At 45.9% G+C, this 19,407-nt stretch overlaps 1 protein-coding gene across 1 annotated transcript; it reads left to right on the forward strand.

Annotated features, from left to right (window-relative positions):
• The first annotated feature begins 8,002 nt into the window (after positions 1-8,002).
• LOC138452752 (olfactory receptor 2D2-like) lies at positions 8,003-8,935 on the forward strand. The gene has a single exon (XM_069605100.1). The coding sequence runs from the start codon at positions 8,003-8,005 to the stop codon at positions 8,933-8,935; it is 933 nt and encodes a 310-aa protein (XP_069461201.1).
• Positions 8,936-19,407: the final 10,472 nt, after the last annotated feature.

Below are 19,407 nucleotides of genomic sequence, written 5' to 3' on the forward strand. Positions count from 1 at the left end.
AAATGCCTCGGGGTATCTGGTGGCATAGTCCACCACCACAAGAATGTATTTGTGAACCCTCCTGGTTGGTTCCAAGGGCCCCACCATGTCGATTCCTATTCTACTAAATGGTTCCAAGACTAGTGGCATAGGCTGAAGGGGCGCTTTTCTCACATTGGCTCGGTTTTTCAGCTGACAGTCCTCGCATGATTGACAGAACCTAGCCACCTGTTGGTACACTCCTGGCCAATAGAACCTATCCAGAATCTTTTTCGTTGTTTTCTCAGTTCCTAAGTGTCCTTCACCAACCTGAAGGTGAGCCACTTCTAGTACAGTCTTGTAATATTTCCTGGGTATTAGTAATTGTTTCAGGTCTTCTCCACTTCTGGCCTTGCTTAATCGGTAGAACAATCCATTGTCCTTTATGAACCGTGGTCCCTGTCCTTTTGGCTCTTCCAGGGCACGATCTCTAGTGTATTGCAACAAGGGGTCTAGCTCTTGCGCAGTCCTAAAGCTGTCTCCATCTTCCTCTAGCCTCCAATCGACTGCTACAGGGAAAATGTTTTTAGCTTCCCAATCTTTCTTCAGTAACCGCTTGAACTTCCTACTTTTCTGTGTCTTCGGAGATGGGCTAGGTATTTCTTCTCTATGGAGAGGGGCCGTTTCTAACCAGCTCTTCTCAATTTTATGAACTAAATTAGAGAATTTTGGTATATCCGACCCAACTAGCAGTGGTTTAGGTAAACGGGGTAAGACAGTTGCTGTCAGACCCATTGTCTCCCCGACCAACTTAATTTGTATTTCTTTAGAGGGATAAACCTTCACATCCCCATGGACACACCGGATAGGAATATTCCCCGAAGAACGATAACCTCACCTACCAGCTCAGATGTCACCGCTGTCTGCAGGCTTCCTGAGTCGATTAATGCTGTAGTGGGTTTTCCATCCACCTCTGCCTCACACGTATACAAGTATTGCGACTGCCTCCCAGATATCTGTTCCGGGGTCTCACTTTCCTTTAGGGAATTAAAAGCCACCACATCCATTGGTTCAGCTTTTGGTTTCTTCGGACAAAATCTTGCAAGATGTCCCCAGTCCCCACAGTCAAAACATTGTGGACCCCTCGGTGCAGGAGGAGCTTGACGGTAATTCATAGGACCCTCACTGTTGGGTCTGGAACGTATATTCTCTGCTTCTGATTCTCGAAGCATTGAGTGTGGCCATTTTGACTGTGTCGTCGACTTATTTATCAAAAGGGGAGGTTTATAGGTCATCGTATAGGTCAACACCTTGCCTTGTCCAGCTTTTTGATATGCTGACGCTACCTCTACAGCCTCGCTTAATGATAACCTGGGATGTTGTTTGACCCATCTCTGTACCGGACAAGGTAGAGCTTTAATGAACTGCTCCAAGACCAACTTTTCAGTTAACTCAGCAGGAGAGGACATACTAGGCTGTAACCATTTCTCCGCCAACTCTTTTACCCTGTAATACAGTTGCCTCAGGGTTTCTTCCCCCTTCAGTTTGACTTCTCTAAACTTGACTCGATATGTTTCCTCGTCGTGCCCCATTCGCTCCAACACGACATTCTTCATGTCCCCATAGTTGGTATCCCCCGCTGGATTTGCAGCCTGGTATGCACACTGCATTTCGCTGGTCGTTAATGGTGCGATGTAATGACACCATCTCTCGGCCGGCCACTGGGCATTACGAGCTACTCTTTCAAAATTTACGAAAAACGTGCCCTGGATCCTCACCAGCCAAATACTTCTGCAATACTGATGTAGGGACCTGAGGATTGTTTCTGACGTTCGTCATTTCGAGTAATTGAGCCTGCTGCATCTGTAAGGCTTGCTGAAACGCTAATCTGTCGGCCTGAGCTTGTTGGGTCTGCATTTGCAAGGCTTGTTGTAATAGCTGTTGACCTTCGCTTAGTGTATTAATAAGGTCCTCCATGGCGTTCTCAGAATCCCACTTCTGACACCAAAATGTGACTTTTGTCAATTTAGTATAGCATAAAATAAGGAGTCTGAGCCAATAAGTAGTTGGTGTGAATCACAAGAGAACCCACTTCTTTTATTAACTTCTAAATTTCTTTTCTGGGTTTATTGGAAAAGGATATGTCTTCTCATCGCCTTAGAGTCTTCATGGGAGGTTTAATGGCTGCAGACAAAGCAGGTAAATTCTTGGTGATCTTAATAGTCTTTATTTTGTTCTCTCTCCCTTATTGTCGATGTCTCTCTCTCTCTCTCTCTTTTGTTTTCTTCCCAATATCTTCCAGAGCAATTCTTTTTACTTCCTGTTGTATACTACTAATCTCTGTATTCCTCCTTCCCTTGCTTTGAAACGACTTGTGAGGAAAAATAGTCTATTTCTCTTTATTTCTTTACTTCTTATATATGGTTGTGTTTTAGATATCACAGTAGTGCTTCACTGAGGGTTATGAAGCATAAGGCCTTGTTGGCAACTTGTTTCCTTTATCTACTTTCAAGCTTTGTCGTTTCTCTGCTCTTTACACAAACCTTTTCCCTCAAAATTCTCTTTCTCTCTCACTTTTTGGTAACTCTCTGTCCCTTCACTTGTTTCTGTGAGACTTTCGCTCCGTCTGCTATTCAGGCACTCTCGCTCGTTTGTTTGATCAGACACAGCCCTTCATTTTTCTCTCAGAAATACACTTTCCTTTCTCCATTGACGTGATTCAGTCGACACGCCTCCACATCCTTCACTCTTCTCATGTATACTTTACGGTTTCTGGTCCGACGTAGTTTCTGACTCTTCTAAGCTTCCAACCTCAGCAGAGACTTCGGTTCTGGCTCTCTCCCTCTTCGCAACGGCGCTCCTACTCCTTCATCGGGATACTGACAGCGGTCGTTCCCGTTCTGTTAGCACAGCGCAACGGCGCTACTTCAATATTTCCTTATAATGCGCGACAACGGTCGCCTTTCTAAAGTATTTGTGAACGAGCGCAACGGCACTGCTTTTCTGCTTCACACACGTCGAGCGCAACGGTGCTGCCTTTCCTTCTTCATACAGGGTGAGCCCAACAGCGGTGCCTTTCTCGCTGCTCTCTCGGCAACCTCGATCAACTAGACAAACTATTATTGTAATCTGCGCAACGGCGTAGACATTTTTATCCCTCCCTCACCTTGTCAGCTGTTCACCTCAGTAAGCCCAACTGAAACCGTTGGGATTCACCTCCTCCTCGTCAGCCCCGGTTTCCTAGGATACCAAAACACACAAGACTCATTAGAGGAAAGTCCATACAGGATTTGCTTCCTGTTTCATATCCAGGCTTTAACAGTGTTTTCCTCCCCCGGTACAGAAACATTTAGATGTATGAATAGCCCAGCACATTGTCACAGACATACGCATAATTCACTCTTTCCGCCTCTTCCTCATAATTCCCAGTCAATGTCAAGAGCACCCAGGTGTCGTCAGCATAGTTAGTAAAACCTATGCCGGCACCATCTAGGAGGTCAAAGACTGGTCTTCTCTACACATTAAATAGTGCAGGGAAAGACATGCCCCCTGAGGCACACCACAAGTGAGCTGCTCTGAGGGCACCTGGAAGCCATCTGAGGTAACTCTAGAAGTTTGTGGTCCTAGAAAAGGAGACAGTACCATGAGTGCAATTTACCAAATCCCTCAACCTCTCGAGCAGCAATTTATGATCAACGAGGTCAAACGCTGCTGAGAGGTCAAGGTGCATCAGCAATGCAATTTGCCTGTCATCTAAAATCTTTCTGAGATTTGCTTTAAAATCGAACATAGCGGTTTCAGTCCCATGAGAGGCTCGGAAACTGGACTATCAGCTTATTATTGGGTGTCTTTTTGGAGATTAGTTGAAGTCTCGCGGTTTGAATGGTTGCCTAGTGTAACTTAATTGTATTTGAAAAGCCATTTTGAATCATCACACACCATGATTTACTTTTATAGTCAGATAGATTTGTCTTTACAATATCCAGGTCTTGTTCTGTGACCATGTCTGCAACTCTAGTTGCATGCTTGACCAAGGAGCGGGTGTTAAAGAGAGCTATCTTCAATTGCTCATTATTTATATTCAAGGTATTATTATTGTCGAAAGTAGATACATTACCATTATCCTCTGTCCGTATACTAATTGGCATGGGTTTATTTATAAGATTGGTAGATATATTATCAATTTCCTGGGGAGTTTCACAATTTCTGTTACTATTAGATTGACCTTCATTGTTATGCCCTTCCTTATTTTCACCTAGATCATATTTGTGATCCTGACTATTGATAATAAGATCTGTGGTGGTACAAGTGTATTTTTACAGGTGAGACATTAAGTAAGTACTTCATTAGTACAATTACTATATAAAAGACCTTTAAGCTGGTGTGACTCCAACATAGTTCTTGCTGCCATAATTGTCTCTAGTGCATGCATCACACAGCAAAGTCAACTATAATAGAAGAATATATTAAGCAAGTGCTTACTCATAGGAGTGTCAGCAAATATACTGTAATCGCCTTACTTTCTTACTGGACGCCACCGACCAGCTTGGACAGTCATGCCCGCGCTGTTGTGCCTGTTGGCTCAAAAAAACACCTGCAAACTACAGCTTTACATGGGAGTTGTAGTTTGCTTGGGTGAAACGCACTAAAAAGGACTTGTATATACAAAAGTCCTGCTCAGAGTATGCAGTAACAATTAAATATATTTTTATTGTATTTAAAAGACTTGGTCAAGTAAAATGGTAGTAAGATCAGAACAATATATCAACAAGTCAGCACACTTCTAAAAAGGCTAAAAAGCTTCCGGAAAGGTATTATAAAATGCATGTTATGGTACGATCTCATATAATTATAAAATTGTTGTATAGTGATTCGGATAGTTGTAGAAGTGGGTGATGCAAGAGAGAGTGTTGGGTGTAACGAGGAGAATGTTTATGTGTGACTGAGAGAATGTGTATGTATGAGTGAGAGAATGTGTGTTGATAAGGTTTCAGAGACAGGCAGTTGGAGACCCCCTGCCTGGGTGATGGGAGCCAGTGGTTATCTGTGTAACATCTTGAGTAACTGACTGAAGCTGTAATAAAGGAACTTTGCTGGAACATACCAAGTGTGCGTCAGGATCCTACCTTATTTGAAAAAATTCAGTCTAAAAAAGGTGGAGTATCAAAGAGCTTCTTATATACGGCCACAGACCGGCTTGGGCAGTCACACCAGTGCTGTCGTGCCTGGTGGCTCAAAAAAACACCTGTGAACTACAACTTTTCTTGGGAGTTGTAGTTAGCTCGGGTGAAATACGTGAGCAAGGACGTGTATGTGCAAAAGCCCTGCTCAGGGTATACAGTAACAATAACATATATGTAAATTGTATTTAAAAGACTTTGGCAAGTAAAATGGTAGTAAGATCTGCACAATATTTCAACAATTCAGCACACTTCTAAAAAGGCTAAAAGCTTTCTAAAAGTTATTATAAAATACAACTAATGGTACAATCTCATATAATTATAAATGCAGTTTATACATTTACATGAGTTCACAGATGCTACATATGTAAGCAATAAACCCTGATGGCTGGTAGCATTATCAGGTTAGGTATTGGCCCGGGCCGAGTTGCAGGCTCTTGGGGGTGCACGCATCACATATGATGGTCAGTGAAAAATGCACCCACAATATTCTTTTCCAAACATATTTGGGTTCAAATGAACGGGGGTGTCCTAAAACAATTAAAAAAAACACAACCCTTTTTTTTTAACTTGATTCCAAGGTCAGACTTTGAGGGTCACCTTTTGTTTCTGTCTGATGTTGGGCATCACATGTTCCGCTTTCCCGAAATGACCTTATGATGCAAAAAGTGAAAACTATTTATAAAAAGAATACCTATATATGCTATATAGTCTATCTACAATACCTGTGAGTTCATATATGTAATAATGTCTCAGAAACAAAAACACTATATCTAGCCTCAATAGATAAGTTAGTGATATTTTAGCAAATGGGCCATGAGTGACTGATAATGTTCCCGTGAGTGATTTCACTATGAGTGCTCTGTATGCCATCCCAGCTATTTTTGCCCCCCACGAGCTGGGATGCCCAATAGCAGCTTAGGACTTTTCACACTCTTTTAGCTCTCCAGTCCATTCTTTTCAATCAATCCCGAGGGGTGAACCGAGCAATACAACATTGTCTGCTGTAAACTTTGTCCTTAATTCTTTTGTTACAGTTTTGCTTTAATGCTTAAGGATGGGTGTTCACTCGGAGATTCTATTGTGTGGTGCTTCTACCACTTCTGCCCTTAAAGACACCATAAACACATTGGGCCTCATTACGAGGTTAGAGGTAGTCATGGCGCTATTAGCGCCATGACTACCTCCAATACCGGTACCGTGTCCGGTCCCGTTCAATGGGGACTTACCGGTCTATTCCGACCTTTGCGAGACCGGTAAGTCCCCATTGAAAAAGCCATTACCCATTCCCATTTCAGCCCCCATAGGGCTCAATGGGAAGGGGGAAGGAGCTAATAACGGTACCACAAATTGCGGTACCGTTATTAGCTCTGAAGTCCCTTAACGGGTCCCTTCCATAACGCCTGGTAAAACCAGGCGTTAAGGAAGGGACCCGCTAAGGGACCTCGTAGTAGGGCGGTAAGGGATTACCGGCACCGGTGCCCTTTCCGGTGCCAGTAATCCCTTACCACCCACCTTGTAATGAGGCCCATTGTGATAAATTAGAAGGTGTTTCACTGCCCAGATCTTGGGGATCTCTTACTCGGGTGACCAGGGCACAGCCATCGCCTTTGGATCCATACCCTGGGGGTGGACAAGTGTGGGAGGATCACCCGGGTGTGGGGTCCTGAGAGAGTGGAGGAGGGACACACAATGGTGAGATGCGTTATCCCCGCTTTCCAATATCCCTATCCAATCCTATTTTTTGGGATATTCCAACTTCCAAGATCCTCCCCTTTCCTACACAAACACTGAGCCAAGGAAAGAGGAGGTCTCATGCTGAAAGGGTTACCACCCATGCGATACATTGGACATGGATGGAGGAACGGACTCGATACATTGGACATGGATGGAGGAACGGACTGATAATCTATCCCTGGAGAATAAAGGCTTGTGGCATTATGATTGGACACAGACATGTGAAGGACTAGGTGCATATAAAAGATATAAGGATCTGGGCATGAGTCATCGTACTGTAGGTCATGCTACTTCCTACCTTCAACAATATCCATCATGGAAATGTGCGTGTCCTATCTCATGTCTTCCTCTTAACATATTACCTACGCTAGAAAATAGAGGTATGTGGAAGGAAACACGTTGGGGCGATTCATATTGTCGCCATTTCAAATTTGTTCGGAATCCTTTAAGCTTTTGCTTGTGGATTGTACGGAGTTGGCCAATCTACGTCTACTTCATTTTGGCCATTTTGTTCATGGGCTCCGATTATCCTCATGGGAGCTACTTTGGGAATGATTTAATGTGGATAATTGTTCAAGCTCCTTGTAACTTGCTTTATATCGATATCTTTTACAGATTGATTTATTATATTAATTGAGTGAATGAATTTTAGGATTTCCCAATGATTGGATATGTTTTTATAGTATGGACATTGTATATGTTTGTTATTGTATTGTACTGATGATTGTATTGTTCTTTTTCTGTTTTTTATAGTTTATAATATTGCGTTAAGGTAAATATGTTTGAACCATGGAATAGAAATAAAAGAAATCTACAAAACCAGTGATGATCATGTATATCCATGGTCCACTCTGTTTGTCTGTAATATCAGGGATGGGGGGCAATGGAAAGAAGTACGTGTCATCTGACATCTCAGCACCCTCTGGAAAGGTATCCTCTACCTGACCCCACTCTCCTGGCAGTCACACAGTGGCCTGGTGTGCAGTTCAGCCGATGTTGTGATGGTGAAACATCTTCCGATGCACCACACTGTGGTTTATAAGCAGTGTACTATGTTACATCCACGTTTTATGCACATCTATTTACTCTGGGTGTGTCTTCCATTTCAGGTAACAAGAAGGAAAGCAATGGAGAAGTGGAATGGGAGCTCTGTGACTGAGTTCCTGCTCCTAGGACTATCTGAGGACCCCCATGTGAATATCATTCTCTTTGTGTTATTCCTATGCACCTACCTGTTCACTATCATTGGAAACGTTAGCCTAATCACAGCTTGTGTCATTGAGCCACGCCTTCACACTCCTATGTACTTCTTTCTGGGGAACCTCTCCATCTTGGACATCTTCTTCTCAACAGTGCATGAACCTTTAATTTTGGCACAGCTGCTATCCAGGACAACAATCAGCTTCTCCGGATGTGCAGCTCAGATGTACACTTACCTGCTCCTGGGTATCACAGAATGTGAGCTCTTAGCGGTCATGGCGTATGATCGTTATGCAGCCATCTTGTTTCCCTTGCGTTATAGTGTCATAATGAGTAGGTCTATCTGTGTTAAAATGGTGGTCTGCTGCTGGATAATTGGTGGTTTGCTTGGACTCATAGATACAGTTTTTGCTTTACAGTTGCCATTATGTGGACGTAACATTATCAACCATTTCTGTTGTGAGGCCACAAGTCTGTTACAGATGTCGTGTGGGGACACATTTTTCACAGAGATGGTGATTTTCTCGGTTGCGATCTTTGCGCTTCTGATCCCAACTTTTTTCACCCTCGTCTCCTATGTGCGTATCATCACCACCATCATGAAAATCCGCTCTTCTGAAGGCCGACGCAAAGTCTTCTCCACATGCGCATCGCACCTGATTGTAGTCATTTCATTCTACGGCACCGCTATTTTCATGTACATGAAACCAAAATCTATAGACACGATTAATCAGGATAAAATTATTTCACTCTTTTATACCGTTATCCCACCCTTACTGAACCCTGTGATCTACAGTCTCAGGAACAAGGATGTGAAAGTGGCCCTGCTTAAAGTTACCAAGAGAAGCAATTTTTGTTAAAGGCTATACTGGTGATCAACAGCTGACCTGGCCAGAAGTGCAGAAGAGGAGCTGGACACTGCTCTTGCTGAGAATAGCGACTTCACCCTCTTCTCTTTACCCATATTTGATCTACCAGAGCTGGACCTTGCGACCACAAAATGTCTCAATAACCCGGAAAGACAGACTCTGAAAACCAGAAGAGACAGAAAAACCTTGACCTCATCGAATACATCAACAGAGGAGAAGATACATTAGCTGGTTCTTAAAGTCATTGCAGAGGAATTGGCTGGCGAATCGCTTATATGATTGTGTTGGGGGAAGTGCTCAAATGCAAAATCCGTGGCCACTTTGTACTAACAGTTTAAACTCTTACTTAGCATGTTTCAGTCGTGTGGATTTAGGCAAAATCACAATGCGGTTCCAGGTGGAATTCTCCTCAGAAGCAAGAAGAAGGGTGATGGTTGAAAACGGGCATAAAGCTGTATACTTAATCAGCGGAACTTAAACATGTAGAGAATGGCTTGGTTCCTGAATTGTCATTAGCACCCTGGGTAGGGGAACGATCAATCAGGTTGCTTGGATTGCGGGTTGAATCTACTAATCCAAGCCTGTGTTCCGAGCAACCTGATTGCTGCTTCCTATGCCCCGCCATCCCGCTCCCACCCTCCCTTTTTATATCTAATCTCCCCCCACTGACCTGAATACTGCGGTGATGGCGCCCACCGTCGCCTGCTGCTTCTGCTCCGTTAAGCCTGTTGGACCAGCCGCCATATAAATGGAAGAGGAGCTCCGATCAAAGCCCTGTATTCCAGCTGCGTGTATGCCATCTTGTGTAAGTATGTTCTTTCAATGAACGGGATGCCTCACAGCGTCCCCTTCATTGAAAGAAAATACATTGCTCTTTGCACCCCGGGCTACCAGATAGGCAACACAGGGTGGTAATAGCAATAATTACCTGTGTGATAACAGAACAGGGGACCCTCGTTAAAGGCCCTTTCTACTCTTGGACCTATTAATTCGGGCCTGACCCGGTATATCCTGTTCCAGCCTGTGGAACAGGTGGTTATTGCTATATTCATGACAGCAAGATAAGACGTGTATATGCATTTATGATGTCAAACAGCCCCTGCATTGGACGCATCATACTGCAGGATTTCCAGAATCTCTATTTTTGTATTGGGTTATTTTGTCAAACGTATTGCTAGCACCTCATCCTCCTTATTGAAAGGAGGTGACAATGCATGCCTTTCTTTAAAATGTTACATACACCCCATTCTCATATGTGGAGGCTCCCAGTGTCGGAGCAAGGAGGAGAACAGGGGGTGGTCGCCCCTACATGTAACACTCCTTTATGTTCATGAATGCCCCCTGATTCCCACTTTGCAACTTTAGAGGAGAAGACATTGCAAAACATGCATTTGCATGCATTTCCCATCCTACCCTGTAGCCAAGCAGGAGAAGGAGGTGAAGCATAAGGGTTGCTTGGAAACCTTTTCCTTGGTCCACAGGCTGGGAATCAGAAAGAGATTATCAAGTGTCAGCAAAGAGAATTTTTAAAAATTAAGTGTGTGCATGTGTATGTGTCTGTGTGCGTGTGTCTGTTTGTGTGTGTGCGTGTATGTGTGTGTATGCGAGCAGGTAAATGTAGTCTGAATACCGGGGAGATGGGTGCAGTTGTTGTGAGTAATAATAAATGTGTGGAAATGTGGGGGGCACAGGGTTCGTTCAATCACAGGGGTCAGTGCTGAGTCAGCCAGTTTGGGGCCTAATGATGGAGAAAAAATTGAATCTTGGACGCTCTAGCGTGCACATGTTTTCCTGAAGTGGCTTGCCATTATAGACCAAGCCAAAGTGAGTGTACTCACCTCGGTGGGGATAGTCATGAGTACAGCCAGAATAGTCTTGGTTTCTTGATGTGGCATAGCAATATGGGCACATTTTTGTATTTGTATTATATGTTTAATTCTTTGTTGTTAGTTTATTAAAAACTTTTCACATATCATAATAAATCAAAAACATAAAATCCACTGATATCATTGGGACATTAAAACACATTTTCCAGAAGGGTTACAACCTTCTGTTACATCATACAACATCCCCTCAATCCTCTTTAAACGTTAAAAACTCTAGGAATTGTACACCTGCAAATACTAAAGACAGGTTTTCTCCCAAAAGAAATACACTCCACCATTCGTCCACAGATAATGTACTGACCTTCTCAACAAATGTCTTTAAGTATGATGTTCTCAGTAAAGTTAAAGCCAGGCAAGTTGTTAATGTGTGCTTTACAGTTTCCATTATTTCCCAATCCAAACAAAATTGACAAATCTTATCATTCCACCCACTCTGCTTCCTAGAGAATAATACTTCCTTAGGTGGGTAGAGTTTCAACCTGAAACCTAAAAACTGGTTCCAGTAGTACGAGCTGGGGAACGTAATTAGATATCTGTGTACAGTATTCATCCCTCGAGAGTCTAAAGAATGATCTAGCACCCATGTATATCCCCTCCCTTTATATTGGGTTTCAATCCAATCTTGCCCGCTAAGCTTTTGTTTGACTGAAGATGGATTTTTTATCAATGTCTCCATAGACATGTCAAGAGCCTTCAGGCAGTCCATACATTTGTCCTGCCAGTTGTTTAAAGGCCAGGACAATTCGCCTCCACTTTGCAAGTTTAAGATTTTATATGGGTGCGCCGAGTTTGGCATAGAGATTGTCCGTACCAGAGATAAAGATTTCCAGAGTAGAAATGAAAATAAAGATTGAAGCCCCATTTCATGCCTAATGGAGGCCATAAGGAGGCTCTTTGGCAAACATAATATCTTCTTCCAGAACAACCCCTCGAGTATCTCCCAAATTTGCCATGAAAGATTTAAGCCAGCCTCTCCCCCATATGTTAAGATACTTACAACCTTCTGGTTGTAAAATGTCAAGATCGATTTCAATGTGAATTTGCCATATCTTGCATGCAAGATAGTCCCCTAAAGTGCAAGCATTTTAGTTTTGGACCTTAATTCCAAAACCCATGGACTTTCATTCAAGCTCTTGTTCTATTTAATCCCCAAATAGAGGATTGTGTCCAGCTACTACAAAACGTCCTGTCCTACCCACCATCTGTAGTTTACTCCATGCTTAACTCCCAGGGCACTAAGTATCAACATATTTAACTTTTTTATGTTAATCCCTAAGTCATTGGAAGTCATATAGGTCTGCAAATGGTCCAGTCTACTTTGAATCCATATAGGGGTCTGGTCAATCAAGACAGGATCATCCATGTAAAGTAGCCAAAGTAGCCAAGGAAGTGGGTTGTAATTATGCTTAGGTGGGAAAGCGTATGCTTTGTTTAAAGTTCCGTGCATACCCGATAGATATATATTGAAAAGGGCAGGGGCCAGCGGGCAACACCGCTTCAGTCCCCGTTGAGTCCCAATTATTTTAGATAGTAAACCCTAGGAGTTTAGTCTAATCTGCACTGGGGTGCTTCAGTAAAAAGCTTGCAGATCAACAAAAGCTAAAAAAAAGCATACTTAATAGCACACGTTAATGCATTCAGCAAATAAAGATTTCATTTTGTGCCAACACATTTTATGAAAACTGTCTGGCGTGGGTCAAAATGGCGTTTCGTATCTATCCAGCTAATAAGGAGACAGAGCAGAATTGACACAAATAGCTTGCCCAAAATGTGCAACAACATTAATTCCTCTGATTTGTTATGTCCCCCTTCTTGAAAATCAGAACAATGATTGCTGAGTTCTAAGAAGGGGGAATTTTCCCAACTCTCAAAATCTGGGTGAACAGCAACAAGGTGAAGGCAGACCATGGCTCGGGGGTGCCTGAAGCATGCAACTAGTCAATCTAACTGGACCTGGTGTATGAGAGGAGCTCAGCTTTGACATTAAATGTATGATATCCTCTCCATCAAACTTAAAAGATTAGTCCATATTGTCTTTCCACATTCATGGCTGCCACTGCAAAAAAAATTTTAAAGTGATCAACCCAACAGTTTTCCGATACACCATTAGTCAGGAGGGCACTTAGTTAAGCGGCATTGATGTTAATTAGTAGCCATTACAAACGGCCTGAATTGGCAAGTGCTGGAGGCGGTAAACCCAAACCCATTTATCCAGATGGTAGTGATACAGACAGACAAAGAAGTCACGAGAACATTAATATTGATTAATATATACTGGAACACTCAACACGAAAATTTACCGGACAAAATTGCAGAACTAATAGACGAACAGAGAGAGAAGTGGACAGATCCAACCTACATACTAAATTGCACCTGCCTGAACAAGGATAGCCAACCAGAGCACGACACACTAACAGCAACAGCGAAGGAAAAAAGAGGAACAATGTGGAATTGCATGTTGCAATCAAGAGACTGTGTCATACTAAACAGAAAGGTGAAAGGGGATCTCCCAGCAAAGCCAACTTGGAAGGGGATACAATCAGCAGAGATCCTGGACTACATTTGTGTTTCAAGTAATCTGTCAGAGAACATCCAGACTTTGGAAGTAATAACAACAACAGAAAGCGACCATAACTTGATGAAATTGACATGTAAAAATATCAGTAACAATAAGACAAGCACTTATAACCAGGACTTAGTGACAGACCAACGAGGTACGAAACTAAGGATCAGACCAGAAAAAATCAAAGAACTAAATCGTAAATTAAAACATATGATTTTGACGCTCGAAAACGAACAAGATCCACAAAGGATTGACTATACACCACTCTTCAGAGCCTTTGTCACAGAAAGGAAACCTGGAAGTAACCATCCAACCACGAACCATCAACACCAGTATGATAGTCGAATACGAGAAAGGAAAAAAGAACTAAGGAGAAACATCAAACGACTAAAAAAGACCAAATTCAATAACCCTAGCAAAGAGATACATAGGTCAAAACAGAGGTACCGAAACTGGCTCCATTTACATAAGAAGACCATGCTAAATCAGGATGCAGAAAGAATGTTAGAAAAAATAAGAACCAAAAACACTGCAGAAATTTGGACAATCATTAACGATGTAGAGAAGCCTCAAGAGATAAGCCAAATGAATCCAATAAGTGCTACAACATGGTGCGAATACTATACACAGCAGCAAGGGGGAAACTACACCGTACCCAAGAAGAAATCATTGGCAAACAAAAAAGAGTCAACAATAGACATTAGTACTGAGGCAATTGAAAAGATCTTAAAGAAACTAAAAGACTCAAGAGCCCCGGGCCCTGATGGGCTGACGAATGTACCATTAAAAAGCAACATATGTGAGTGGGCAAAGTTTCTACATCATCTGTTTCTACATCATCTGTTTAAATACATACTCCAAACAGAAAAAATCCCAGACTCCTGGAGGAAAGCGGTAGTGGTGCCGATTTTTAAAAAGGGTCTTAGAACATCAGCAGACAACTACAGACCGATCACACTACTGGACGTCGTGGGAAAGGTCTTTGCATCTACATTGCTGAAAGCTTTGAATATCTGGGCACAGCAAAGCGGACAATGTGATCCTTGGCAGTCGGGTTTTGTGAGAGGGAGAGGTACTGCTCTCAACATCTTTCTGATTAACCTGATGAAAGCAAGAACACAAAGGAATAAAAACCAAGAAATCTACATATCTTTTGTAGATTTGTCAAAAGCCTTTGACACAATAAAAATAGCTAAACTGTGGAAGAAATTGGAGAGCTGGGAATGTCCGCAGACACTGGTGGAGAACATCAAAGATCTGTACACAGACACAAGCATCAGAGTCAGGCTGGACAAAGCAGGAAAGCTAACAGACCAAATTTCGATAAGAACGGGCCTAAAACAAGGGTGCCCATTGGCGCCAGAACTTTACAACTTGTTTACATCAGACATCGACGAAGCCTTTGAGTTTATTCGCTGCTTTCCACCTAAAATTGCAGGGACTCCGGTAGGAAGACTGCTATATGCAGACGATATTTTCCTGATGGACCAGACTCAAATGGGTTGCAAAGACAGCTCACAGCATTGCAATCGTATGTAGACGCAAGCGATCTTGTAATAAATCCAGAAAAATCTAGGATCCTAAAGCTCCATCCAGGAGGAAGAAAAAGTAGACCTAAAAAAAACGGCTGGTCAATGAAAAACAAAAACATTTTGGAAGTGGATGCATTCACATACCTGGGAGCATGCATTGATAATACGAAAAATAACGTACCAAGAATAGAAGGGCTAAAAAGGAAAGTAAACAACTTAGCTGCTCAAGGGAAAATACTGCTTAAAAGATACTGCAGATTCACCTTAACACCACTGGTTACCTTTTATAGGATGAAAGTTGTGCCCATACTGACATATGGTGTCGAATCACCAATGCCCTTATTGCCCCAAACATGGTCAACATTGGAGGGCCAGTTTTGGCAAAAAGTACTACAACTGCCCAATTCGGTTCCAATACATCAAATAAGGAGAGAGCTAGCTTTAACCTCACTCAAAACCATAGTGGTATGGAAAACGTTAAGCTTCTACCGAAAATGTCTTGAGGACACCCCAATAGGAGGATTCAGTGCGTTGAATAAAGCCCTAAAAAAAGAATCTGACGCAATTCTAACAGAGTGGCAAAAGACGTGTCGAGCGACCCCAGCGAATCTTAACGAGTCAGAGGATGACTTATGGATCAACCCAGACAAAACAAAGAAAAAACTATACATGGCTGACTGGATAGAAACCCAGGAAAACAACTGTAAATACAAAGGCTATGAAGACTTCTGGGCACAACCACGCAAGCTGAACAAGATTCCGAGTTACCTGACTTTATTCCCGAATTGGTACTTTCGAGACCTTCTCCTGATATTCAGACTAAACATCTTACCAACGGGAGAAATACTGCAAAGGAGAAAAAAGTTGAACAGTCTCGAAAAACTGGACATGGTGAGGTTAAAGGTTTCATATATGGAAACCAAATAACCTGTGCAAATAAAAAAAATAAAAAAAAATAATTAATTGGTTAATTAACAACCAGATGTCTCTCGAATTTCTTTCACAAATTGCTCTCAACATGACTTTAGCCTCCTCTTGGTATCTGGATTTGTATGTCTATCATTCACCTCCTCAAAGAGGGCAAGTAGAGGGGGATAATCTAGACCTAGGTGTCCAACTTTTCAAAAAACAAAGAGGTCGATTCATGGAAATAAAGTGCGCTGAAATTTTCGGCGCAAGCTTGCGAAAGCGTGCGAATCACATGTGCCAGTGCGAAAATCGCAGCGAAACCCGCGCACAGCGATTCATAGAAGTCGTGCACGAGGAAATTCCAGGATGTGCGCCAAAATCCTGCGTGGCGCACGCTGGCGCACACGTCTTCAAACCGCGTGCGTTAAGCACACAGCAAAAGCGCACATAGTGCGGCGCACACAACAAAAGTAGGCGTAACACGCGGCGTGACAAGCGGAATGGGGAACAACGCGTGAAAATGAGGGTGTTACGGGGAAGTACAGGAGGCAAGTGCACGGAACGCCGACACGCTCGCCTACAACACGTATTCATGGAATCGAATAGGGCAAACCAGCGCACGGGCAAAGACGCGCACAGGCCTAAACACGTCCGCCACACGAGGGCAGTCGGTAGCGTCCCTGCGCATGAAAGAAATGTGCTCCAAAATGTGCGCTAACAAAAAGGACGTATTTACAGCCCTGATGAATGTCCCATCCTGTGGCCCTCTAGGACAAATGACGTGCAAAGGGGTACGCGACAAACACTGACACCCGCTGTGTGAAAAATAGCGTGTGCGTGTATTTCAGGGGTGCGCGGGAAGTTTCACACGCGATAGGCCTTGGGCGAGCGGGGAACGTGTATTTCAGGGGTTCGCGTGAAGTTTCACACGCGATTGGCCTTGGGCGAGCGGGGTACGTGTAAATCTGGGGTGCGCGGGAAGTTTCACATGCGATTGGCCTGAGTACGTGTATTTCAGGGGTGCGTGGGAAGTTTCACACGCGATTTTGCTGTCAGAGCGGGGAACGTGTATTTCGGGGGTGCGCGGGGAGTCCTACACGTGGATTGCCAGTGTGGGTCTCCCCAGGTGTCCCCTCTACCCCCTCCATGACCCCTGAAGACAGCCCACACCACAGGGGACTACCCTGCACCCCTGGTCATGTCCCGCAGGCAGCCCATCCACCATGGGCATGCCCCCCAGCCAAGACACATGCCACCTTGCAATATGATCAACAACTCATGTCCCCCTGCACCCCCACTGCCCAGCAGTCAGGGGCCCCTGACAGCAGGCCCCCACTCATGTCCCACTCATGTCCCCCTACACCCCCATCCCCCAGCAGTCAGGGGCACGTGGCAGCAGGCCCCCACTCATGCCCCCTGCAATCCCACCCCCCAGCAGTCAGGGGCACCTGCCAGCAGGCCCCCACTCATGTCCCGCTGCATCCCCACCCCCAGCAGTCAGGGGCAGCTGCCAGCAGGCCCCCACTCATGTCCCACTCATGTCCCCCTGTACCCCCACCCCCAGCAGTCAGGGGCACCTGCCAGCAGGCCCCCACTCATGTCCCCTTGCATCCCCACCCCCCAGCAGTCAGGGGCCCCTGCCAGCAGGCCCCCACTCATGTCCCACTCATGTCCCCCTGCACCCCCACCCCCCAGCAGTCAGGGGCACCTGCCAGCAGGCCCCCACTCATGTCCCCCTGCACCCCCACCCCCGAGCAGTCAGGGGCCCCTGCCAGCAGGCCCCCACTCATGTCCCACTCATGTTCCCCTGCACCCCCACCCCCCAGCAGTCAGGGGCACCTGCCAGCAGGCCCCCACTCATATCCCCTTGCACCCCTACGCCCCAGCAGTCAGGGGCCCATACCAGCAGGCCCCCACTCATGTCCCCTTGTACCCCCACCCCCCAGCATTCAGGGGCCCCTGCCAGCAGGCCCCCACTCATGTCCCCCTGCACCCCCACCCCCCAGCAGTCAGGGGCACCTGCCAGCAGGCCCCACTCATGTCCCCTTGCACCCCCGCCCCCCAGCAGTCAGGGGCACCTGACAGCAGGCCCCCACTCATGTCCCACTCATGTCCCCCTGCACCCCCACCCCCCAGGAGTCAGGGGCACCTGGCAGCAGGCCCCCACTCATGTCCCACTCATGTCCCCCTGCACCCCCACCACCCAGCAGTCAGGGGCACCTGCCAGCAGGCCCCCACTCATGTCCCCCTACACCCCCACCCCCCAGCAGTTAGGGGCACCTGCCAGCAGGCCCCCACTCATGTCCCCCTGCACCTCCACCCCCCAGAAGTCAGGGGCACCTGTCAGCAGGCCCCCACTCATGTCCCACTCATGTCCCCCTGCACCCCCACCCCCAGCAGTCAGGGGCACCTGGCAGCAGGCCCCCACTCAGGTCCCACTCATGTCCCCCTGCACCCCCACCCCCCAGCAGTCAGGGGCACCTGCCAGCAGGCCCCCACTCATGTCCCCCTGCACCCCCACCCCCAGCAGTCAGGGGCACCTGGCAGCAGGCCCCCACTCATGTCCCCCTGCACCCCCACCCCCCAGCAGTCAGGGGCACCTGCCAGTAGGCCCCCACTCATGTCCCCCTGTACCCCCACCCCCACCAGTCAGGGGCCCCTGCCTGCAGGCCCCCACTCATGTCCCACTCATGTCCCCCTGCACCCCCACCCCCCAGCAGTCAGGGGCACCTGCCAGCAGGCCTCCACTCATGTCCCACTCATGTCGCCCTGCACCCCCACCCCCCAGCAGTCAGGGACACCTGCCAGCAGACCCCGACTCATGTCCCCTTGCACCCCACCCCCCAGCATCGGGGGCCCCTGCCAGCAGGCCCCATTCATGTTCCACTCATGTCCCCCTGTACCCCCACCCCCCAGCAGTGAAATGGCGATTCCATGACACAAACCAAAAGTCTACTATGTACATCAACACATGTCCCCACAGAAAGGCAGGCGGTAGCGTCCCTGCGCATGAAAAAAATGTGCGCTATCAAAAAGCATGTATATACAGCTCTGATGAATTTCCCATACTGTGGCCCTCGAGGACAAATGACGTGCAAAGTGGTACGCGACAAACACGGACACCCGCTGTGTCAACAATAGCATGTATTTCGTGGGTGCGCGGGAAGTTTCACACGCGATTGTGCCTGTGCGAGCTGGGTACGTGTACTTCAGGGGCTCGCGGGAAGTTGGGCTCGCGGGAAGTTGGGCTCGCGTGAAGTTTAACACGTGATTGGGCCTATGCGAGCGGGGTACGTGTAAATCTGGGGTGTGCAGGGAAGTACAGGAGACAAATGCGCGGAACGCCCACACGCACGCGCCAATGAAGACGTGCTAATCCGGAAATACGTACGCCAGCAGGAAGCAGGCGTATGTGTACCCGCGCAGCATAAAAGTGCGCGCAAACAACAAGCAAGCTCAGACACCAGGATGAACATACCGTTCCTAGCAGCAGTGGTCGTGGGATACCGCAGGAGGAGGAGGATAGTCAGGCCCAGAATTTTCACACCCAGAACAAGCCTTTTTTGCATGCCT

Source organism: Ambystoma mexicanum, chromosome 4p (assembly GCF_040938575.1).
Source record: "Ambystoma mexicanum isolate Mex_15411 chromosome 4p, UKY_AmexF1_1, whole genome shotgun sequence".
Taxonomy (NCBI): Eukaryota; Metazoa; Chordata; class Amphibia; order Caudata; family Ambystomatidae; genus Ambystoma; species Ambystoma mexicanum.